Consider the following 24,371-nt stretch of genomic DNA (forward strand, 5'->3'; position numbering starts at 1 on the left):
ACATACCTTAATTAAAAATACTTTATTGCTAAAAAGTGCTAACAACCAACTGAGTCTTCGGCAAGTTGTAATCTTTTTGCTGGTGGAGGGTTTTGTCTCGATGTCGGAGGCAGCTGACTTATTAGGGTGGTCGTTGCTAAAGGCTGGGGTGACTGTGGCAGTTTCTTAAGACAACATAGAAGTTTGCTGCATCAATTGGCTCTTCCTTTCACAAAAGATTTCTCTGTAGCATGTAATGCTGTTTGATAGCATTTTACCCAGAGTAGAACTTCTTTCGAAATTGGAGTCAAATCCTCTCAAACCCTGCTACTGCTTAATCGACTAAGTTTATGTGATACTCTAAATCCTTATTTGTCATTTCAACAGTGTTCCCAGCATCTTCATTAGGAGTAGATTCTATCTCAGGAAACCACTTTCACTGAGCACAGTGACTCATGCCTGTAATCCCAGCACTTTGGGAGGCTGAGGCAGGAGGATCACTGGAGCCCAGGAGTTGAAGACCAGCTTGGGCAACGTAGTGAGACCTTTTCTCTACAAAAAATACAAAAATTAACCAGGCGTGGTGCTGCACGACTGTATTCCCAGCTACTTGGGAGGCTGAGGTGGGAGGATGGCTGGAGCCCAGGAGGTTGGGCTGCAGAAGCTGTGCTCATGCCACTGCATTCCAGCCTGAGTGACAGAGTAAGACCCTGTCTCAAAAAAAAAAAAAAAAAAAAAAAAGAAAAGAAAAAGAGGCTGGGCATGGTGGCTCACACCTGTAATCCCAGCACTTTGGGAGGCTGAGGTGGGTGGATCACAAAGTCAGGAGTTTGAGACCCAGCCTGGCCAACATGGTGAAACCCTGTCTCTATAAAAAATAAAAAAAAAAAAAAAAATTAGCTGGGCATGGTGGCAGGCGCCAGTAATCCCAGCTACTCGGGAGGCTGAGGCAGGAGAATCGCTTGAACCCGGGAAGGTGGGGGTTGCAATAAGCCAAGATCGCCCCACTGCACTCCAGCCTGGGCAATAAGAGTGAGACTCCGTTTCAAAAAAATAAAATAAAAAAAAATTAAAAATCTGTTGTTTAGTGTAGCCACTTAGCTGGATCTTTTGCATAACTTGCTGCAGCTTCTACATCAGCACTTGCTGCTTCACTTTATACTTTTATGTATTGGAGATGGCTTCTTTCCTTAAACTTCTTGAACCAACCTCTCCTAGCTTCCAACATTTCTTCTGCAGCTTCCTTACCTCTCCCCACCTTCATAGAGTCGAAGAGAGTCAGGGCCTTCCTCTGAATTAGGCTTTGCCTGAAGGGAATGTTGTAGTTGATCGTCTGTCCACTTAAACTTTCTGCACTATCAGCAATAAGGCTGTTTTGCTTCCTTATCATTCGTGTGTTCACTGGAGTAGCACTTTTAATTTCCATCAAGAGCTTTTCTTTGCATTCACAACTTGGCACTAACTGTTGGGTGCAAGAGGCCTAGCTTTCAGCCTCTTTGCTTTCCACATGCCTTCCTCACTAAGCTTAGTCAATTCTAGCTTTTGATTTAAAGTTAGATACGGTAGACTCTTCTTTTCACTTTATTACTCAGAGGTAAGGTTATTCACTGGCCTAATTTCAATCTTGTTGTGTCTCAGGGAATAGGGAGGCCTGAGGAGAGGGGAAAAAGATGAGGGAATGGCTGATTGGTGCAGTCAAAACTCTCACAGCATTTATTGATTAAGTTCACTGTCTTATACGGGCGTGGTTCATGGCGCCTCAAAACAGTTACAATAGTAACATCAAAGATCACTGATAAGTGCTGGCGTGGTGGCTCAGGCCTGTAATCCAGCAATTTAGGAGGCCAAGGCGGGAGGACCACTTGAGGCCAGGAGTTCAAGACCAGCGTGGGCAATGTAGCAAGACCCTGCCTCTTAAAAAAAAAAAAAAAAATTAGCTGGGCATAGTGGCCTGTACATAGAGTCCCAGCTACCTGGACATCTGAGGTGGGAGGATCGCTTAAGCCCAGGAATTCAAGGCTGCAGTGAGCCATGTTCATGCCACTGCACTCCAGCTAGGCAACACAGCAAGACTCTGACTCAAACAAATAATAAATAAAGGCTAGGTGTGGTGCCTCACCCCTATAATCCCAGCACTTTGGGAGGCCAATGTGGGTGGATTGCTCGAGCCCAGGAGTTCAAGACTAGTCTGGCCAACAATAGCAAAACCCCATCTCTACAAAAAAATACAAAAGTTAGCCAGGCGTGGTGGCACAAACCTGTAGTCCCAGCTACTTAGGAAACTGAGGCAGGAGGATCACTTGAGTCCCGGAGGTCAAGGCTGCAGTAAGCTGTGATCGTGTCACTCCACTCCAGCCTGGGTGACAGAGCGAGATCCTGCCTCTCAAACAAAGAAAGAGTTACAAAAAAAAAAAAAAGCCAGCCGGGCATGGTGGCTCACACCTGTAATCCCAGCACTTTGGGAGGCCAAGGCAGGTGGATCACCTGAGGTCAGGAGTTTGAGACCAGCCTGGTCAATGTGACAAAACCCCATCTCTACTAAAAATACAAAAATTAGCTGGGCTTGGTGGTAGGCACCTGTAATCCCAGCTACTAGGGAGACTGAGGCAGGAGAATCGCTTGAACCTGGGAGGTGGAGGTTGCAGTGAGCTGAGATCATGCCACTATACTCCAGCCCGGGCGACAGATCAAGATTCCGTAAAAAAAAAAAAAAAAAGCCACTGAAATAACATAGGAGCACTGTTTCGAGAGAGAGAGAGAAAGAGAGAGAGCGTATGTATGAGTGAAGAGAATACGTGTGTACGTGTGTGTGTGTATGTATGTGTGTGGTGGCAGGAACAAAAGAGCTACAGGAGGAAGAACACCAAAGTTGCCTGCTGGATATTGGTGTGTTTTGTTTTATCTGGTAGAGCATTAAAATGACAGAAATCATAATTTTAAATGTAGAGATCATTTTCCTGGCAAAAACAGAATGTCCCTTTAATCCCTTTATTTGGAGTCCCCTTGGGTCTTTGCTAAGGCAAAGATGATGCTTCATTTTTCTCTACTTTGCTGCATACTTGAACTGTCTTGAGCAGCAGTGGTATACTGGGTAGACTGTAGTTCATACAACTCAATATTGTTATACAGAGTATTTAGTGAATTCCATAAATATGTATTGAATATGTCATATATGCCTACCAATGAACTATATGATAGAGCCCATATAGTGATATTCGATCTTTTTCTGCAGAACTTTGTAGTATAGGCCATGTACCCCTTATCTGAAATGCTTGGGACCAGAAGTGTTTTACATTCCAGATTTTTTTTTTTAATATTTGCATTGTACTTAGCATCCCAAATCCAGAACTTTGAAATCCAACATGTTCCAGTGAGCATTTCCTTTAAGCATCATTGTTGGTGCACAAAAAGTTTCGGATTTTGAAGTATTTTAGATTTCAGATTTTCAGATTTGGTACGCTCAGCTACTAGTTAGATGTCAGTGATTTGAGCTATCTTATGAGATCATTAAAGCAGGTATGTGTTAGCTTCTCAGATATTCTGGGTTTATGTGGGAACACATTGCAGGTAGCCATTTGTGAATGGAACTTGTGCTTCTCCTTCCTCAGTTGTGCTGCATGGAAACAACCTGTTAGTGTTTGGAGGTACGGGCATCCCATTTGGAGAGAGCAACGGCAATGACGTCCATGTGTGTAATGTGAAGTATAAGAGATGGGCTTTGCTCAGCTGCCGGGGGAAGAAACCCAGTCGTATATATGGACAGGTACCAATCTGTGGCCAGTCATGGTGTATTTGTTCATATTTTTCTAGTCTGGGGACGGTGTTAGAATATTTGTAATTGTTACCATTTTATTTTAATGGAGAAGAGTTATTTATGGTTAGTACTTGATTTTTTAGTTCTCATATGAAATTATAATTTGTAAATCTGGTTACTTGCCATGTTCTGTTCTTTTCTTTCCTTTCCTTTTTTTTTTTTTCACTTTCTGTTTCTAATTCAACTTAGGGGCAGGATATAGACCTGTATGGAAGTTCCTTTAAGTGTTAGAACCCCACCTCCACCTCCACCCTCACCCCCAGTGAGAGATTGGGCTCCACTATGGCCTGGGTCCTGGTCATTTTTAGAGTGATTCTTGAGTAGATGAGAAAGCACTTGGTGAAGAAACTTTTACGTGGATCTGAGCTAAAACCTACATACATTTTGTAGAGATTAGTTTAGGTTCCAGCACTTCAAACCTTAGGTCTGAAAAGTTATATCCAGAAAGATAGGGAGCAACCCACCATACATCAGAGACTCTTTGAGAGTCTAAGCTTAAAACAACCAAGCTTTGACCTCTTTCTTGACTTGCCAGCATTAGTACTGATAAACAGCTTCTGAGCTTAACTTCAGAGGAGCACATACTAGACAACTTCGTTGCTTCCACAGGAGGCATTTAAACTATAAGAAGTGGCCATAACAATGGCTGAAACTTTCATTGAAAAGAGTCCTTTGGAAAACATCAGGTTCCTTGAACTGCTAACTAGGGTTTCTACTTAGGAGATTGCAGTGGCTTATTTTCATATCTGCTGCTTCTTGAGAGCATTTTACTTCAGACTGCTTATAGGGAGAAGCAGCTTTCAACGGAAATGCTTATATGTGCCCATAAGCATTTCTAGCATGGGCTAGAAATTATTTGGTCGGCCAGGACCCTTAAGAATTATCTTGGCAGGTAGGACTTGCTTTCCAGTTGAGTAAAGCTTTCCTTTCCAAAGGTGTTTTCCAGTGTCTGGTAAGTTTACATTCTTTAATCAAGTGTTAACAAGTCGGTCTTATTCACCTTTCATTGTTATCCAGGCTATGGCCATCATCAATGGCTCCCTTTATGTCTTTGGAGGGACAACCGGCTATATTTACAGCACAGACCTGCACAAGTTAGATCTCAATACCAGAGAGTGGACACAACTGAAACCAAACAACCTATCCTGTGATCTACCAGAAGAGAGGTGAGGTTCTAGGATTCAAGCATATTTATTCTTTCGTGTTAATATTTGACCTCTTTCAGAGTATTGGCAATATGAAGAAAACCCTTTGGCTCCAGTTAGAGTAACTAACTGGCTGTTGGATGTTAGATCTCAGGTAAGTAGTAAAGAAAGGTCTATAGTGAAAAAAAGTTCTTCTGGTGAGGAAATAGTATTTCCTTCTAAACTACAGAATTTTTTCCATGTCATTTCCTCTTATATTTAGTCTTTCTGCATTAGGAAGATAGTAGTAACACTTCGAAGAAGAAACCAGTGGTAGCAACTATAACCAAATTTCATATTATAGGCAAAACAATTACTGTCCAGTTACTTTTTGATTTCCCTTTTTTTTTGAGAAAGGGTCTCACTCTGTCACCTAGGCTGGAGCACAGTGACATATTCATGGCTCACTGCAACCTTGACCTCCTGGGCTCAAGGCATTCTCCCATCTCAGCCTTCCGCCCAAGTAGCTGGGACTACAGGCATGTGCCACCACATCTGGCTAATTTTTTGTACAGATGAGGTCTCACCATGTTGCCCAGGCTGCTTCTCAAACTCCTAGGCTCAAGCAGTCTACCTGTCCTTGGCCTCCCAGAGTGTTGGGATTACAGGTGTGAGCCACCATGCCACGCCTGATTTCCCTTCTTATATTGCATATTAGAATTCTTTGCCTCATTCTCTCACAGACATATCATCAGTACAGGGCACAGGGCCATCCCCACAGTGAATGTGAATGTTGATTGGATAGATGGAACGAAGCTTGCATGGGTGGATGGGTGATGAAGGATGGATGGATGGATGGATGGATGGAAGGGTCATTCATTTTAAGTGCCGTGTTAAACATCACATGGTTCTCTCTAGTTGCCTTCTAGTAGCAGATCTATATCTTTCACTTTTCTTTGCTAATAGCAGTTGCCTCTTCATAGAATTAAACTCACTGTGGCTGGGCGCGGCCTGTAATCCCTCCACTTTGGGAGGCTGAGGTGGGTGGATCATGAGGTCAGGAGTTCGAGACCAGCCTGGCCAACATGGTGAAACCCCGTCTCTACTAAAAATACAAAAATTAGCAGGGCATGGTGGTGGGCATCTGTAATCCCAGCTACTCAGGGGGCTGAGGCAGGAGAATCGCTTGAACCTGGGAGGCAGAGGTTGCAGTGAGCTGAGATCGCGCCACTGCACTCTAGCCTGGGCGACAGAGCAAGACTGTGTCTTGAAAAAAAAAAAGAACAGAAAAAAGAATTAAACTCACTGAAACACTTGAAGAGATTTTTTCCCCCTCCAGTTTGAAAGCAAAGACAGTAAAACATTTTTTATTAACTCTGTTTAGATGAATCCAGTGTCTCTTTGTTGCCTCTTTAAACAAAATAGCATATAGGTGCTAAGGAAGAATTTATCTTAATTGTAGCCTGTTAGTGGGCTGATCATTGTAAAACTTAACATAAGAGGACTTGGGAGTTGGCCTTTTACTGGAATGATTTTGATGTAGCTTATTTTATCAGCAACAAGGCCTTCAGGTAAAGAAGGAAATAGATTAAGTTTTCAAAGCATTTTCACATGGTTGCTTTCTTTGAGTCATTTTATGGACATATTAGAAATTACTTTAGCTTTTAGCTAGACTGCCTGGATGAAAGTTCTGAGGTGTTTTATATTATATCCACAGTTCTATGTAGCATAATTTTCTGCTAAATAAGTATCTTAATTTGCAAACTCATAGTCTAAGGTCTCTAAATGTAGGCAGATCACTTTTTAAAACTATGTAATATTTTCCCCTTTATACAAAGTTATCACAAAAGGTTATAGAAAAATCTACAAAATACAAATTAGCAAAATGAAGAAAATAAAAATCTAAGTCTAAACTCAAAGATAACCAGGTTTAATGTTTTGGATTATATCCTAATAGCCATTTTCTGTATATATTTATGTATCTATAAATTTTTAATGCAATTTATTTAAAAAAATGACACAAAAAAGTTCTCAATGCATTAACCACCATCTGGTACCTACTCTGTTATTGGTTGCATACTAATCCATTTTATGTCTATTCGGTTAGTCATATAACCAATTCACTATTGTTAAACACTTAGGTTATTTCCAATAATTTATTATTATAAATAATGATGTAATAAAAATCCTTATAGCTAAATCTTAGGTAGACCATTTTTCACTTAATTATAAATGAATTTTTTTGTAAATTTTCAGATACCGACATGAAATCGCACATGATGGGCAGAGGATTTACATCTTGGGAGGTGGTACGTCCTGGACAGCATATTCCTTAAACAAGGTATATTTTTTAAAAAAGAAAAAAAGGGAGAGGGAGAAGGATAGAAAGAGGCATGTGTCAACTAAGCAAGATAATTCTGTTATTTTAGATATTTTAATTTTTGAGCACATTCCTCATTAACGCCTATTTTGTGTTGGATGCACTTTATATTATAAGGTTGAACCCTGTGCCCCAAAATGCTTTCAGTTGACAGGTGTTATTTATCACACACTGAAAATACTTTGTGAAAATTATCCCCTTATGCTGGATGAGGAAAGTGACTAAAAGGAAGGCATAGTAGCTTGAATGGAGCAACTAATTAGAATTGGAAGCAGCATTCTCAGAATGTCACATCCGCATCATCATCACTGCTGTGTATCTAAAAAGAACAGGCTTGTTTAGGGTTGCACGTCACGAACTTGAGAAAGCTGAGCTCTGAAGGGCTGTTATTCATCCATCCCTGTGGCATTTCTAAAATGTCATAGTCACACATCCCAGGGGAAACCTACATTAGGCTGTAGAGCTCCTGGACTGCTTGGAACCTTAATGGTCTTTTTCAACTTTTGTCAAAACTGAATTCCCACATTCCCTTACAAACACTTGGTTTTTTCTGTTATAAAAATGATACATGCCCCTTGTAGAAAATGTGGAAGTTGCAGAACAACATACAGAAGAAAATCAAGAATCACATGCACTGCAGCTTCTCATTCCAACCTTTTTCTTCATTTTTTCTGTGAATTTAAAAAAGTGAGCTGGGTGTGGTGGCTTATGTCTGTAATCCCAGCACTTTGGGAGGCTGAGGTGGGTGGATCACCTGAGGTCAGAAGTTTGAGACCAGCCTGGCCAACATCATGAAACCCCATCTCTGCTAAAAGTACAAACATTAGCTGGGCATGGTGGCAGGCACCTGTAATCCCAGCTACTCGGGAGGCTGAGGCAGGAGAGTCACTTGAACCTAGGAGGCGGAGGTTGCAGTGAGCCGAGATCGTGCCATTGCACTCCAGCCTGGGTGACAGAGACTCCATCTCAAACAAAATAAAAAATAAAATAAAAAGCGAAATCATATATGTGTTTAATTTTCAACTGCCCCATTTAATGTTTTCCCATATATTTGGAAAGATCAGAAAAAAGCAAAAGAAAAGAAGAAAGACTTTTCAACTAAGAATATATGTTTATGCAGGCTACTGCTGTTAAAAGTCCAGTTTTCTATATGGAAAATCACTGTACCTTCTGCTCAGTTTTGCTGTGAACCTAAGACTGCTTTAAAAAACAAAGTCTGTTTTTAAAAAATCCATTTTCAGGCTAGCTAAAATTACAGTTATTTATGTATGTGTATATGTTCTTTTTTTCCTCTAAGATCCATGCCTACAACCTTGAAACGAATGCATGGGAGGAAATTGCAACAAAACCCCATGAAAAAATAGGTAAATTTAAAGTATTGATTAATTTATCTTTAACAAACATATATTATACTTTTACTCATTTTGGAAGGAAAAAGTAATTTTACTGAGTTATATGGTAAGTTAAATATCTGTTGGGCCGGGTGCAGTGGCTCACGCCTTTAATCTCGGCACTTTGGGAGGCCAAGGTGGGCAGATCTCTTGAGCCCAGGAGTTTGAGACCAGCCTGAGCAACATGGTGAGACCCTGTCTCTACAAAATATACAAAAACATTTGCTGGTCATGGTGGTGTACACCTATAGTCCCAGGTAGTTGGGAGACTGAGGTGGGAGAATCACCTGAGCTTGGGAAATAGAGGCTGTAGTGAGCCATGATTGAGCCGCTACATTCCGGCCTGGGCATCAGAGTGAGACCCTATCTCAAAAAAAAAAAAGAAAAATCTGTTGAACTGGTATTAGAAAATACTTGTATTCCTTAGTCCAATTATAATTATTCCTTAGGGCTGGGCGTGGTGGCTCACGCCTATAATCCCAGCACTTTGGGAGGCCGAGGTGGGCGGATCATGAGGTCAGGAATTCGAGACCAGCCTGGCCAACATGGTGAAACCCCATCTCTACTAAAAATGTAAACATTAGCTGGGCGTGGTGGCATGTGCCTGTAATCCCAGCTACTTGGGAGGCAGAGGTAGGAGAATTGTTTGGACCCCAGAGGCAGAGATTGCAGTGAGCCAAGATCACGCCACTGCACTCCAGCCTGGGAGACAGAGTCTTGCTGTCAAACAAAACAAAACAAAAAACAAAAACCACACACACACAAGTAATTATCCTTAGTGATTGAGGAAAGAGACTTTTAATCCTCTTTATTAAGTTATTCGGCAGAAGCTGAGAAATATGGGTGATATAAGAAATTGGAGCCTAAATAAAGATCTACCAGCTGGGTGTGGTGACTCATGCCTATAATCCCAGCACTTTGAGAGGCTGAGCCCAGGAGTTCGAGACCAGCCTGGGCAACATGGTGAAACCCTGTCTCCACTAAAAATACAAAAAATTATCTGGGTGTGGTGGTGTGCACCTGTAGTCCCAGCTACTGAGGAGGCTGAAGTGGGAGGATCACTTGAGCCAAGGAGGTGGAGGCTGCAGTGAGCCAAGATAGCACTGCTGCATTCCAACCTGGGCAACAGAGTGAGACCCTGTCTCTAAATTAAATAAATAATAAAGATCTACATATCTCTGTGTGGGTAAAAGGGCTTGGGAAAGCCACTAGCAACTCCTGTCCTTTCCCTTTGTTTCTGGCACCTTAGCATTGTACTGTTATGATGAGACTCCTGATGGCTTTTGAAATACGGAGGGAGTGAAAGGGCTAGTCAGTGTTTGCTTAACATGCAACAAAGGGATTGTTTTGAGTTACACATAGTATGTCTTTCACTGTGTTGTATCAGTGTGATTCCCAGTCTTTCTGTAAGTGATGGAACTTCTGTGTTTGTGTGTTTGGCAGGCTTTCCTGCAGCCCGAAGGTGTCACAGTTGTGTTCAGATAAAAAATGGTAAGGATTCTAAATAACATTTTGCTTCCATTTCTGTAATTGTATCTTCTGAAAATGTCTTATTTCCTAAAGATAGCCCCCTCAAAAGAGGCTCATAACTTTGAGAAAAGTCTATTTCTGGTAGTTTAAACTTAAAGGGAAATTCATAGTGATGCCTCTCTCAGCCATTTTCATCATGTAAACTAGTATGGTGTTTGGGTTCCCTCAGTTATTAGAGAACTCAGAAAATGGTGATAAATAAGCTTTTATTTTAGCTCTTGATCTTCCAGCATCCCACACCTCAACAGATGTCTGTGGTTATGGTGACTAATACTAATAATTTTGACTGTTTATACTGTAGAGACCTCAGCGAACATTGTATTAAAATTGTAATAACTCCTTCAGAGTGATATTTCATAAAGTTGATTCTGTTCTCTCTCTGATGCCAAATGGAACTCTTAGCTCATTCTTTGGCCATATTACAACAAAGGCGTTGTATGGCTTCGGAAAGCAGCTGCAGCTACTTTAACTAAATGTGATGAGTGACTCCTCTCTGGATAACCTTCCTGTCTTTTAATTTACAACTTATTTCATCGTTTGATATAGCTCTTAAATTTTTTCTGGGAGGAAAGTATGTATAAATGAGTTAGATAGCCTGTATGCTTTTAGCAACTTAGTTCAGATATAACTGGGATTATTCTGCCATCTCTAGTTCAGAGGGATTTTTTATTGTGCTCCTGCTTTCTGGATAAAATTTATAGATAATGACATTGCTCACATTTCTCTCTCTGAGAATGGAACTGTACCTTAGGTTTTCCTTGAATCCTAGCCAAAAAAGTTTCCAGTGCATTTTATAGCTTAAGTATTGTCTTAAACTTGGTCTAGACCTGAGTTAAGAAATTTATTCATTTAATTCTTTGAGGTCAAGCACCATACAAATAGAATTCAACCTTAGTTCTAGGCATTTCATTTGAAGGTTCACATAGCCTTTGTTACAAGTTGTCTAATTAGTTATAACTAACTGATTTTACCAGAAAACCCACACCTCTCATTTTGGGAAAATTATTCCTAATAACTGTACAGATCAAACAGAGCTTCAGTTTGTCCTCTTTTAGCTGAAGAAAGCTTGGAAGAGCCTCTCTTGTGTTCCTAAACTGAACACTGCAGTGAACGTTCCTCCTCAGAGACTTTAGACTCTATGAACAGATAAATGTATGGTCTTTCCAGGACATTATTTAAAGAAGAGTTTGCAAACTGGTGGCCTGCACATGTGTTTTGTTTGGCTCATATATGTATTAAAAATTGTTTTGAGGCCAGGGGTGGTGGCTCATGCCTATAATCTTAGCACTTTGGGAGGCTGAAGCGGGAGGGTCATTTAAGCCCAGGAGTTCAAGACCAGGCTGGGTAACATAGTGAGACCTTGTCTCTTAAAAAAAAAAAATTAGTAGCCAAAACTTAAAAATCAAAATATTTCATTTTTAAAAACATCCAGATTTCCAAGCTTGCCTTGAAAAAAAAATGGGCAATCTGGCAATTGCCAACCTTAAGTCTCTTATAGTAATGAACAGCTGGGGCTGCATAGCTGTCACCTCTTTTAGAGCATGAGCATTCCTGTCTGTTTTCCTGAGCCTTCTGTTTATCTTCCCTAGACCCCTTGCTCATTCACTTTCTGTGCCTGGAATCTGTAGGTATGTGTTTGAGTTTGGAAACCTTGACATGAAGGCTCCCTAGAGGCTTGCATCCTTAGTCCCAGTGAATACCCTGACGTAGCGTCTCAGTTCTATTGAGGGACAAGACAACAGCATGAGAGGCTGCACAGCAGAAGTCGTCTGTGTCATGGGGCAATCTACTTCACTGGCCGCATGTCAGCTGGCTGTGTGACCTACTCTAGAACACTCCATAGTTTTGGCTGTTTTCCTTTGTGTGATCTTGGCTTTCTCTTTTCTTCATAGATGTATTTATTTGTGGGGGCTATAATGGAGAGGTGATCCTGGGAGATATCTGGAAGTTGAATCTGCAGACTTTCCAATGGGTGAAGCTCCCAGCTACCATGCCAGAGCCAGTTTATTTTCACTGTGCAGCAGTTACACCAGTAAGTTTTTATTTTCATATCTTCCTTATGTAGTTACAGATGATAAAGAAATCTTTTTAGAGATATTAGCAAGAAAAAAATCCAAATATGGGCAAACCTTAGATTATTAATAACGTATTTTTAACACTTCCTCCCAAAGCTAGGCCATCCTCTGAGAAAAGAGGAGAAAAATCATCACACCCAAATTTGAGAGAATAACATAAATGTAAGAGAAATGCTACCTGTGGCATTCCGGCCCTGACCGTGATGTCAAAGGTGTCCTGGGAGGGTGGAATTGTTTTACCCCCTTGATACCATATTATTGAAGGTCCCGCTCATTTCTTGAAGCGATGGCCTTTATTTTCATCTTTGTATTACCAACATTTGGCATTTTGGATACTTAATATAGTTTTAGTTTAATGTTAGTTAATAGTGAAATTGTTTGTTGTTGAAGTAAAAAAAATTCATAGTTATAGGCCGGGCGCAGTGGCTCACGCCTGTGATCCCAGCACTTTGGGAGGCCAAGGCGGGTGGATCCCGAGGTCAGGAGATCAAGACCATCCTGGCGAACACGGTGAAAAAAAATACAAAAAATACAAAAATACAAAAAAAAAAATTAGCCAGACGTGGTGGTGGGTGCCTGTATTCCCAGCTACTCAGGAGGCTGAGGCAAGAGAATGGCGTGAACCTGGGAGGCAGAGCTTGCAGTGAGCTGAAATCGTGCCACCGCACTCCAGCCTGGGCGACAGAGCAAGACTCTGTCTCAAAAAAAACAAAAAAAAACAAAAAAACCACACATATATATAGTTTTTCCCTTAGTAATTCGTTATTTAAACCTCTTGATCTCCACATGATATTGGGATCAGTGAGGAATTCTTGTCTCATTTCAGTTTGATTCCATCTACTGTGCTCTTTCCCCGCTGAGTCTTCAGCCTTGTATGTTTCTCTCCCATTTGAATTTGTCCTCTTTTGACCACTCTTAGGCTGGTTGCATGTACATTCATGGAGGAGTGGTGAACATCCATGAAAACAAACGGACTGGGTCATTGTTTAAGATCTGGCTGGTCGTACCTAGCCTGCTGGAACTGGCATGGGAGAAGCTGCTTGCGGCCTTCCCTAACCTTGCAAACCTCTCCCGAACACAGCTTCTGCATCTTGGACTCACACAGGGACTCATCGAACGCTTGAAATGAGGATTTCTGGACTGTTCATTGATACTGGAAATGTTAATTTAAAGAGACTCCTTTATTTATGGGCAGTGTAGAATGTGCTACAAAGAGGATTGGTTACCCTGATCAAGGCCTTATTTAGAAAATACATCAGATGCCTTTCTGTAAATTGGTTTTTCAGTTTATGGACATCTCACTTTCCCACGTGCTTCCTTCTTTGTTTCTCTTCCTCCTGACCCATTACATGCACATGTATTCACATACTCCCTCTTCCTTCTCGATGGAGTTAAGGGAAAGCCTGAAAGTACCTTAATAATGTTTTTAATCAAGACAGATTCATTTTTAAAGGAATTCTGAACAGTTCCATGTCATACAATGTTCTAGAAATTAAAACATCACCAACATAAACAAAAATGAAATTAAAAAATTTTTACATCTAGCAACAGCAACAACCACAAGTTTAGGGGAAGCTGAGAAGGCTAACCTTGGGAATCTTGCAGGTTATACTTAAACCTAGATGTTTAACTTAGTGTTTTCAAGATGTGTCTAATTGACTAGTAGCTGGGTCTGATGGCAGCAGTGGTTGCCATCTTGTTGCATAGATAACTCAAACCTACCCTTTGGCTTTGAAGGAAGGTTAAGCAGCCCAGCACCTCTTGGTTAGTGATTTCTTTCTCATCCTCACGGTGCCAGCAGTGGGTAGAGTTGGCTGTCAAAGGACTCATATGTGTGTCGTGGTTGTGCTCTTTGTTGTTGCTCTTGGAAATTATAGCACCAAGAATGTTTCAAATGGAAACACTTGTGGTGGCCAAAGTTCTTCATTCTGGCAGTTTTGAAACTCTCTTATGCTTATGAATGGTTTTAAATATCTCTTTGACTTCTTCATGGGGAATTGCAGACCCTAAATATGTGGTGTAAATGCCGTGTAACATGAACACAAGTTCCCGAGGGAGGCCAGGGAAGAGCCAGGCAGAGAAAACCTGCATCCTCTGGGCTTGTTAACTTGGCTTCCGCTCAGGCTATGGTCTTTGGCTATCATCTTGGCCATTTCCTTTTGAGAACTTGTTTCTTTTCTAATCTCTGGGCCAGCTACCTGCCATTTTCTCAGGCAGTTGGTCCTTGATTTTTCCCTTAGCTTGTTGCCTTCTTTTCTGTCTGCTTTAATGTGCATGGTGCTGTGAGTAATTGTCTAGTTATTGGATACAAGGTCTTGGGGGTAAAGCCACAGGTCATCCTTCCTGAAGAACCAAGTATCATTTAAAAACTAGCATGAGGAAGGAATGAAACTGAGTAGCATTCATTTTTTGTGTGTGAAATTTCAGTTCTGGTTTGTTTGATTTGTTTTTTTAAATTCTAAAAAGAATGACATAAATTTTCACTTGCTTTGCCATCAGGCTGCTAGGGGAGCTGAGCAAGAGGCTCACTATGCGCATGTGTAAGCCGCAGGTGTACTCAAGGTGCTGAAGGCGTGCAAGGGGCAGCGCTGGTCCTCCCGGGGCCACCTCACAGCAGGAGACTTGCATGGGAGAGTTGGAACACACCTTTCCTTTAAGTGCCTCTTTTTTCACCTAGCTTTTAAAGTTATTCTTTTTCCTTCATCTCAGAAGGGATCTCTTTAGCTTATGTGTGGATTTAAAATGACCTTTGAGCTACAGTTAAAAAGTTACCATCTGGTGTTCAGTTCTGGGGAAGAGAAAACCGCGGCCTCCAGACATGCTCCTGATTTCTAGGCCTTATCATACCATCCCCTCTGTGATGGGTTGAGTTCATGGAGCCTGTATTCTGGGAAGTCTTATAATAACCACGCACCTGTGAACTTGGGTCCTTTCTGGGGAGTGAGGAATGTGGGAGAGAGGCAGGAAAAGGAGCAGCTCCTCTAGGGGCCCATCCTCCCACATCTTGCCATTACCAGTCCGTGTAGCCCTTAACCTCCTGCCACCACTGCCAGGCTTGCTTCTCTGTGCTCTCCCAGAGCAAGCCAGTCTGAGCAGCTCCATTAGTCCAAAACAGAGCTTTGCTGCATGACTCCAGCCTGGCCTCTGGATATTTGGTGGAAATATATCCCAAATTGAACAAGCCAGGCTGTCTAGGGTGGCAAGAGGATTTTTGACCTGGGTTTATACAGGGACCAAAGACTGAATGCTCAGCCTCTGTGCTTAGACTTTCATGGTCCTTAGGATAGAAGCAAGTCTCTAGCCCTGCTACACCAGAGAGCTGAAGAGAGATGTGGTCTGGTTCCATCCACACTTGCTGGCATCCTTTGTTAAGCCTCCTGAGGGCAGTCTTCTTTGAGGTAGACCTTGGAGGCCTGACATCGAAGACCTGTGTGTTTTATTTTCATAAAAGTATATATCCTTGGTCTAAAGTGTCTTCTTTTAATATAACACTAGTAAAAATGACGTGGTATGACCAGCACTGAGTGCTATAGAACCACACATGTGCACATGTTCTGGATGCCAAATGACTGTGTGTGAATGACTAAGTGTAGATAACTAGAAATTAGATAGGGGTCATCAGGCATTTCAGTATACCTATAACCAGCACTCGAAATTCCTGACACTGTTTACTTGATTTCGGAAAGTTTATGCCTGCTGCTTCTCTGCCTCTTTGAGGTGCTCCCAGCCGTCTTACTACAGTCCTGTAAATTTAAGTGCAATATGTAGAAACATATGGATATATACAGATTATATATAGGGTGTAACTATAAAGCAGGTAGACTACTTTTTTTGTGTCTTGGGGAAGTGAGCTTATTACTTTAGGGTCAAATTATGCCAAGAATTTTAGATGTGATCAGCTGGCTTAAGCCAACTCATGGGAAAGCTGGATTTTCAAGTCTATGTTTTCTTACTCCAAGATGGAACTCTTAGAGACTCATTGTTCCTTAAGTGTGTTAGAGTTGAGATTTTTTTCTCCCTGTCATCTTTGCACTAGCTCATGTTTGCATGTCTTACATTTTGTTGCCCGAGAACAAGGAAGTCCGTCTGTAAGGAGTTTCCTAAATGGAGAATTAAAACCTAGTATTTAACACTATCCATTCTCCCATGTATATACTAATTTATCTGGGAATGTAACACTTTATTAAATGAAGAAAATTATGCTTTCTTCATTTAATATTTTCCACATCCTGGAAAAACTATAAACTGACACAGAATAAATTGAAATCTTAACTATCCTTCAGGGGCTAAACAAAACCCTTTCCATTGGCAGAATCTCCTTTTTTCAGGGCTATAATGACACGATGTAAAAATTTGCTTTAAACCATTCATGTCCTTACATAGCTAGATTTTAAAGTGTAATAAGCATATTAACATTTTTAAGCAAAAGATAGGTTAACAGTGACCTTTGGTTATCCACCAGTAGCAAGAGTAAAGCACAGATCATTGAAATCCATAGATAATCAGTGAATCAACTTTTCTATCAAACAGTAGATGCATTTACATTTATTTTTCCTCTCTATCCTTTCCTCTAAGCACCTGTTTTTCCATGGAATGGGGCTAATGAGTAGTTAGAAAAGGAAAAGGAACAATCAGTAGGAGCTGACAACCAGTGACCATATAAGCAGCTGATTGCCTGTAATTAGTCAGTCTGAACAATTAGAGTTGAATGCTGACATTAGGAACCACAGGTGGTAATCCTGAGTAGATGTAACTCTTCAGCATCATCTCCTGCCCTGAGCTCCAGGCCATCTCTCCTCTAACCACCAAAGAACTCTTAGTACCTATGGGAAGGAAAAGCTGTGTGCAACACAGAGAAAATTCCATTATTTGAACACATTTATTTGGCTCTTGATAAATACTTGCTTTTCCTCTAATCTTGCAAGATGTCCTCCATTTTCCAATCACGCAACTTGGCATGTAGGAAAGGTTGAATGATCCTCTAAGACTGTGTTGGTCTTAGTATTCTGTAAAACCAATTTTTTTTTTTTTTTTGTGGTCTTACAGATGTTTAGAAAGTGGCACAGGTTACTGAATTGTCTACCTGCCAGCATTCTGATGTAGCACAAAAAGCTATTTTCCTTTATTTTTTTGTGTTAATTTTTCTGGCATTGAGCTCTAGGGTGGATGAAGGTTTATGGTCCTCTGATTATAAGCTCCATTCTAAAAACTGGTCACTGTTAGCTGAAATTGCTGTGGTTCCCCAAATGCCTTGGAACTCCAGATGCACCCGCAGGGCCTGAGGTAGGTTTCATAGAGTTCTAGGACGTCTGTGTGCATTGCCACCAGATCCTGTCTAGCAATGGCCTTTCCCTTCTAAGATCATTAGATTCAGCCAAAAGCGACCTCTTCCCTAGTCTGGTGTTATGAACAGAAGTTCTGAGTTGTGCTACAAAAGTAGTTCCATCTTTTTATTGTAATTTTCATGTTTTTAATTTGAAAAAAAAAAAACAAAAACTTTTTATAAGGTTTTTTAAGGGCCCTGCTTAGTCAGTGTACAGGATGGAGTCAGAGGCAATTTTCAGGAAAACAAAAAACAATGTCACCAAGCGGTAGTAATTGTTATCTTACTAGTTATACATTTAGAATATAAAGGAGGCATCAGAAAACACACTCTCTAAAGCCACTTCCTTGTGCACAGAGTCTGCACAGGGAGAGCACAGGCATCTCCCTGGAAAAGCACCTGCCAATGACGAATTTCCTGGAAGAACCTAGGCAAGAAAGGAGGCCTCTTTCTGAGACGCAGTCTCTGGGAGGTGAGCCTAGCTTTGCTCTTCCTACAGGGTATGCTTGGGCCATACACAATGCTCGCCTTACTTTAAAGCTATTTTGCCACAGTCCTGTTAAATAGTGTGGACGTCCTTTTGCAGTCTGGTGTGCATGCCATATGATCAGGACAGCTTTTCCACTTTACTCGGTTTCCTACAAGCAAGTAGGAAATATAGTGAATTTACCCTAAAATGTCCAATCTGTATTTATGTACCTTGTCAGTGTTTTGCTGTTGGTTTTCTAAAACAATCTGATTAATAAATCTTATCCAAATCAATTTGGTTCAAGGCCACCTTGATTGTCTGATGGTAATTTGTGTGTACGTGAGCGCACCTGTATGACAGAAGCGTCAGTCCTACCCACCTCCACCACCCCCACCAGGCTCAGCTTTTCTCTGTAATATCTGTGAGTCATCTGCCTTCCACCCCCACTCCGCGGTGGGTTCTTTATCTGCTCACTGTCTGGAACTCCTGGACACACAAGAGTTCCCTCACCAGCACGCTGCTCCCTCCACAAAGACATCAGCAAGGGAGCAACTGCCGGGCAGCCCACACTCCCTCTCACCGCCCCACCCCCATGTTCCCCAAACCACCTCGAGACAAGTTTGTATAGGTATATCAAGACTTTTCTAAAGGGCTGGAAGAGCTACAGAGAATTCAAAGGGAAAATGTGAACCTGTATATGTAGTCATATGACTGTCTTTATGATCTGAGGGAAGAGCCCCAGGAGCTGCTGAGCCCTGTGCAGGGGTCCTCTGGGGGTGAAACTACACTTCCTAGCTCTGCCCTTGGCCTTCCAGAAGCTTCCCTCACCAAAACCTCTGTTTTGTGATACTGCAATCTCTAATCCTCTAACCCTTCTCCATGCAGTACTTTCCTCCATGTCTGTTTAGTCCAGAGTAGGTAGGCAAGGATACTCCCAAGTCTGGTCATTTTTCAGGTCTCCCTTCAAGAATTGCACAAATGCCTCTTATTTTTCAGTGTTTCCGTTGGTTAACTATTGGATTGAGCACACCTTCCATGGACAAGTAATCTTAGATATTACAATATACATCTACAAGGAAGAAGAGAAGCAGTTTCTACCCATTCATCCACCTTACAGTTAATACTTTATTATGCAGAGCAGTCTTCTTTCCTTGGGTTTATTTCTCCTACCTCTTAACTATACTCCTCTCCAACCTACCAGATATAGGTAATGGACCCTATACCTTTCGGTCTTTAGACCAGCCAGAGCTTTGAAATGGACTCTTATGTGCATCTGATTTGGTTCTTAATATAAGGCATCTAAGACCCATCTTGGCCTAGTGGGAGGGGTTTCAGTGGCCTTTATGTGTATACAATTCTAGTTTGTCAAAATGATATTGTTAAGCTACTGTAATTGAACAACCACATTTTCTTGTAGTTAATCTTCTGCAGTAATTGCTTGAGGGAAGAAAACACTGGTAAAACCATCCAGTTTCCCTACTGCCTTCACATGAAAGGCCAGGTTCTAGCCCAGTGCTAGAGCAATAGAGCTTTGTGCAATAGTGGAAATGTTTTGTATCTGCACCATCCAATATGGTGGTAGCCACAAGCCACATGGGGCTTTTGAGTACTTCAAATGTGGCTAGTATGGCTGAGGAACTGAATTTTTAATTTGATTTAATTTTCATGTATTTATATGGAAATAACCACACATGGCTAGTGGCTACCTCTTAGTGCAGTTCTAGAAAGAGATGACCTGGGGGGTTAGGAGACAAGGGCTCTGCTCTTGGCTCAGTCCATAATAGCCCTGTTCTGTATGCAACTTGCTTTTCTTTGGGTCTTGGTTTACTCATCTGTCAAATGTGAGGTTAGCTAGATAATCCCCATATCTAACATTCTTTATTTAGGATGTTTGGCCAAAAGCCTGGAGCATAGTGGTGAGTACCATAGGTGTACAGCGCTAGGACTAGAGTTACCTCTTAAACTTGATCCTGATCTTAAGATCACTGATCTCATCATGGTGGGAGGTCTACTGCCCGCTCCAGGTGGTTCCTTAGTGAGTGGCACAGTCAGGATTTCCACTTGCATAGTGCAGGCTCCAAGAAAAAGTATTGAAAATAGAGTAGGGACTAGAACACGGCCACTGCCAGGCCACCTGTAACCCACTGGTTTCAAAATCATGATCCATACTTGTTAACAATACAGATTCCTGGGCCCAAACCCCAAGGATTAGATTTTAATAGGTGTGTAATTTTAATAAACTCTTCCGTTGATTCCAGTTCAGCTGGTTTAAGATGTTTGGGAACCACTGTCCCACAGCTGAACTAACTGGCCAATGCTGGCCAAGCAAAAGTAAACTTTGCTACTTTACTTTTTAATGTCATATTTCATTGTCCAGCAGGGGACTTCATTGCAAAGGCCAGAATGAACGTTTCCCAATCCTTGCCCCATTAGAACTCAGTGGCAGACGGAGTACACAAGTATTCTCTACTCCTTGGAGAACCACTAAAATAACAAAGTGGCCCTAGTTTCCTTTTCTCTGAAATGGGCCAATAATAGTAACCTCTCTCCATACTACTGTGTGGCTGAAATAAGTACATATGGGTAGAGTGCCTCAAATGACACCTGGCATATAGTAAGCATTATGGAGATATTGACTGTGATTGCTCTCTAGTTGATGGAGTAAGAAATAAAAGTAAAACCTGGGTGTGGTGGCTCACGCTTGTAATCCCAGCACTTTGGGAGGCTGAGGCGGGCCGATCACCTGAGGTCGGGAGTTCGAGACCAGCCTGACCAACATGGAGAAACCCCATCTCTACTAAAAATACAAAATTAGCCAGGTGTGGTGGTGCATGCCTGTAATCCCAGCTACTCGGGAGGTTGAGGCAGAAGAATAGCTTGAACCCAGGAGGCGGAGGTTGCAGGGAGCCAAGATCGCACCATTGCACTCCAGCCTGGGCAATAAGAGTGAAACTCCATCTCGGGGGAAAAAAAAATGCTTACTAAAAATTACAAAGTTAACCAATAAAGAAGAAACTAAATGTAGGACAAGGGAGGGAGGGTGGTGATGCAAGGGAGCTGAGTTCTGCTCTCCATAGCAGGAAGGGGATAAACAGAATGTCTCAGATTGAAGCAATAGCCGGGTACACATGTAAATTAGAGATATAAAGGTGGGTATCAGGCCGGGCACGGTGGCTCACGCCACTTTGAGAGGCTGAGATGGGCGGATCACCTGAGGTCAGGAGTTTGAGACCAGCCTGGCCAACATGGCAAAACCCTGTCTCTACTAAAAAAACAAAAATTAGCCGGGCATGGTGGTAGATGCCTGTAATCCCAGCTACTCAGGAGGTTGAGGCAGGAGAATTGCTTGAACCTGGGAGGCGAAGGTTGCAGTGAGCCGAGATTGTGCCATTGCACTCCAGCCTGGGCGACAGAGCAAGACTCCATCTCAAAAAAAAGAAAAAAAAAGGTGGGTATCCAAAAAGCAGCCACAAGAGCTCACAGAACTCATGGTAGTAAGACAGGTGATGAGGCAGAGGGGCTGTGGCAGTGACTGCTGGTTTTTGAGTGTGATCCTGATTTTTTTTTTTTTTTTTTTTTTTTTAACTTTTTCTGCCTTCCTAAAGCAGAACCTTCTGTAGCTCTTTCAGTCTAGCTCTTCTTCAGAATATGGCAAGTCTGAGTCTCTTCTGACCACTAAGACAGGGTGATTCAAAGCATGCAGCTAGAGTATTCATATTTTCAAGTTCCTCCCTGGTTCAGCTGCAGCCTCACTGGTACTTGAGAATCTTTGATTTAAAAGCCAATCCTAGAGGCTAGTGGAAGGAAAAAATGGAGGGGAGGGAGGAGGTTTTTAAAAAATACACACTCTTTCAAGTTTTAGATGTGGGGTTTTGTTTGTTTTCGCTTTATTTGAGACAGGGTCCCCGGCTGGAGTGCGGTGGCTCGATCACAGTTCCCGGGCTCAAGTGATCCTCTTACCTCAGCCTCTTAAGTAGCTTGGACCACAGGCATGTACCACTACACCTGGCTTAGCTGTGATTTTATCCTGTTGCCCAAAGCCTATTCCTTACCATCCTCTCCATTAATAAAATCAAGCAAGAACATTATTGTAGAGCAGAGGTTTTTTCTTTCATCCACAGCCAGGGGAGAAGAGGTAGTTTTGAGAGACATACAAAGCCGACCCAGCCAATCTGCTCACCCTGCACTGGCCTTGCAGCCTCAAATGCAAAAGCAAGAGGCTTCTCAGATTCTCCAGCAGACAGCTCAGGAGGGGGACCTCAGCAGCCTATGCAGGAAGGCAGGTGCCACACACCGCTCAGGGAGGTCAGGAGCCACCCCAGCCCAGCTCCAGGACTTGGGAACAGAGGGCAGAGACAGCCGGGAGCTCTGACCACGTACTATTTGGGGGCCCCACAGCAGGCTGGGAGCTTTAGAGTATTGCAAATGACATCCATGAAAAGAGAAAGCAGCTGCCATGCAGCCTGTGTCACCTTAGAGGGGTCAGACTGGTCAGTTTATCCTCCTCGAACCTGCCACCTAGAACCGCCAGGCTGAGGAGGCTTTCACCATGACCGCCAAGGATGTGTTCAAAACCCCCACCCCACTGTCAGGGAGCAAACTTAGTCTCCCAGCCCCAGAAAAATACATCCGGGCCATCCAGGCCTCTTCAGCACCTGGGTTATTTACTACCCAAACCTCACCTTGAAACAGCTAAGATCAGGTCATGGTTCAGGATGTCGGCCCCTGCCTGGGCTCACCCTGCACGGTACAGGCTTGCTGTCCACAAAGATGCAGTTTATAAGAACAGTAGGCACGGGGGTATCTCAGAGCTACTTGCATACTAGGGCATCCAGGATGAGAACTCCAGCTTTACACCGGATCTAACCCCGGACCCCAAGCACACACACTACCCCAGAGCCCAGCCTCTCCACCCACTGCCATGTCAACCAAGCATTTCCAGTTCATTTTCTCCTCGGCAAGCCTGTATTGAATCGCAGGCCTAGAAGTTTTATCCCCGTTTCACAGATTGGCAGGCTAAGACAAGACAAATTCAGTGGTTTGCCAAGGGCCAGAGAAGGGAGCCCAAGTCTGCAAGCCTGCAAGATCGTGTTCATGAGAACTTTCATCCTCCTGTGACCCGGCGGCAGGCACATGGGCCTGGGTGGTTACTGAGAAAATTCTTTCAGAAGGGCTTTCGGGGACGTGAAGTCACCCCTGGCTTCCCGGGATTCGGGGTTGGGAGCAGCCGCGCAGGAGCGGTGAAGCCAGAGGCCAGGGCGGTCCGTGCTGCGGGCGGCTCCCCAAGGCCCGGTGCGCTGGGCTGGCCGCCCCGCTGTCCATGGCCTGGCCGCCTGCAGCGCACATTGTTGGGGAGGAAGAGCCGTGGATTTCAGTCTGTATGCCCAGATGATTAAGAAGCTGCCGCCCGCTAGCGGGGAGGGGACTCCGCCGGGAAGTGGCCCCCGCAGCCCGGCGCCGCGGCCGCACGTCCCATACTGGAGGCCACCGTCGCTCACCGAACATCTGGCACGTGCCGTTGGTGCTGGGGTGCTGCGGGAGCGGGCCCTGCCTTCGGGAAGCTTCCATAGGGGAGGAGGCGATCGATCAGACCACAGCAAACGAGCAAGATGACCACAGTGGCCCATGGAAGGGGACTAGGAGCAGTGTGGCTTAGAAACAAGGAAAGCCTCCTGCCCGGTGTGCACGGGGAGTTAGAAAGTGTGACCATACTGTTCAGGGCAGGGACAAAACCCAGCTTCTGGTGTCTTCTGCAAGGGGAAGAAGCCTGGTGGTGGGAGCCAGGGCAATCCCCGGGGAAGAGGCGGCCCCGCACAGATCATCAGGGGCTGGGACGAAGGGTTTGGCTTCTCTAAACGCAGCGGGAAGTTTTAAGCCAGAGCCACACAGAGCATCCCTGTAGCTGCCGCAGGAGAGTGCGCGGGGTTCCCAGCAGGGCGAAAGCACCTTGGGGCCGGGACACTTCTGCTCCCATGACCCCCGCCCCAGCAGGGCGCCCCTGTTTGGGGAACAGCCAGCAATCAGGGACAGCGCCCCAGGCCCCGCTAGCGCCAGCACTGGCAGGAGGGACGCATGGAGGTCGGACGGAACTGGGGAGGGGGCGCTGGCCAGGGTGGTCTCAGGCCCTCCCCACTAAAGTCAGCTCGACCCAGGGCCTCTCTGCGCAGCCCAGCGCGGCTTGCCGGAGAGGCTCCTAGGACCGGAGGGGAAGCCGCTCTGAACCGGAATGATCTGGTTTGGAGCGGGTTGGCTCCCTCCCTGCTCCCCCGCCCACTGCTCTCCCTCT

The 24,371-nt window shown here is 43.4% G+C and overlaps 1 protein-coding gene across 2 annotated transcripts in view; it reads left to right on the top strand.

Moving 5' to 3' along the window:
- KLHDC10 (kelch domain containing 10) overlaps positions 1 to 18,389 on the top strand; it is a 70,087-nt gene extending 51,698 nt beyond the window's left edge. For both annotated transcript variants that reach the window (XM_025380114.1, XM_025380115.1), the window contains 7 exons: positions 3,588 to 3,742; positions 4,811 to 4,959; positions 7,174 to 7,258; positions 8,595 to 8,661; positions 10,132 to 10,179; positions 12,111 to 12,250; positions 13,213 to 18,389. In XM_025380114.1, the coding sequence (XP_025235899.1) occupies positions 3,588 to 3,742; positions 4,811 to 4,959; positions 7,174 to 7,258; positions 8,595 to 8,661; positions 10,132 to 10,179; positions 12,111 to 12,250; positions 13,213 to 13,422 (854 nt within the window). In that variant the 3' untranslated portion in view covers positions 13,423 to 18,389. The remainder of the gene's footprint in view (positions 1 to 3,587; positions 3,743 to 4,810; positions 4,960 to 7,173; positions 7,259 to 8,594; positions 8,662 to 10,131; positions 10,180 to 12,110; positions 12,251 to 13,212) is intronic.
- Positions 18,390 to 24,371: the final 5,982 nt, after the last annotated feature.

This window comes from Theropithecus gelada, chromosome 3 (assembly GCF_003255815.1).
Source record: "Theropithecus gelada isolate Dixy chromosome 3, Tgel_1.0, whole genome shotgun sequence".
Lineage (NCBI taxonomy): Eukaryota > Metazoa > Chordata > Mammalia > Primates > Cercopithecidae > Theropithecus > Theropithecus gelada.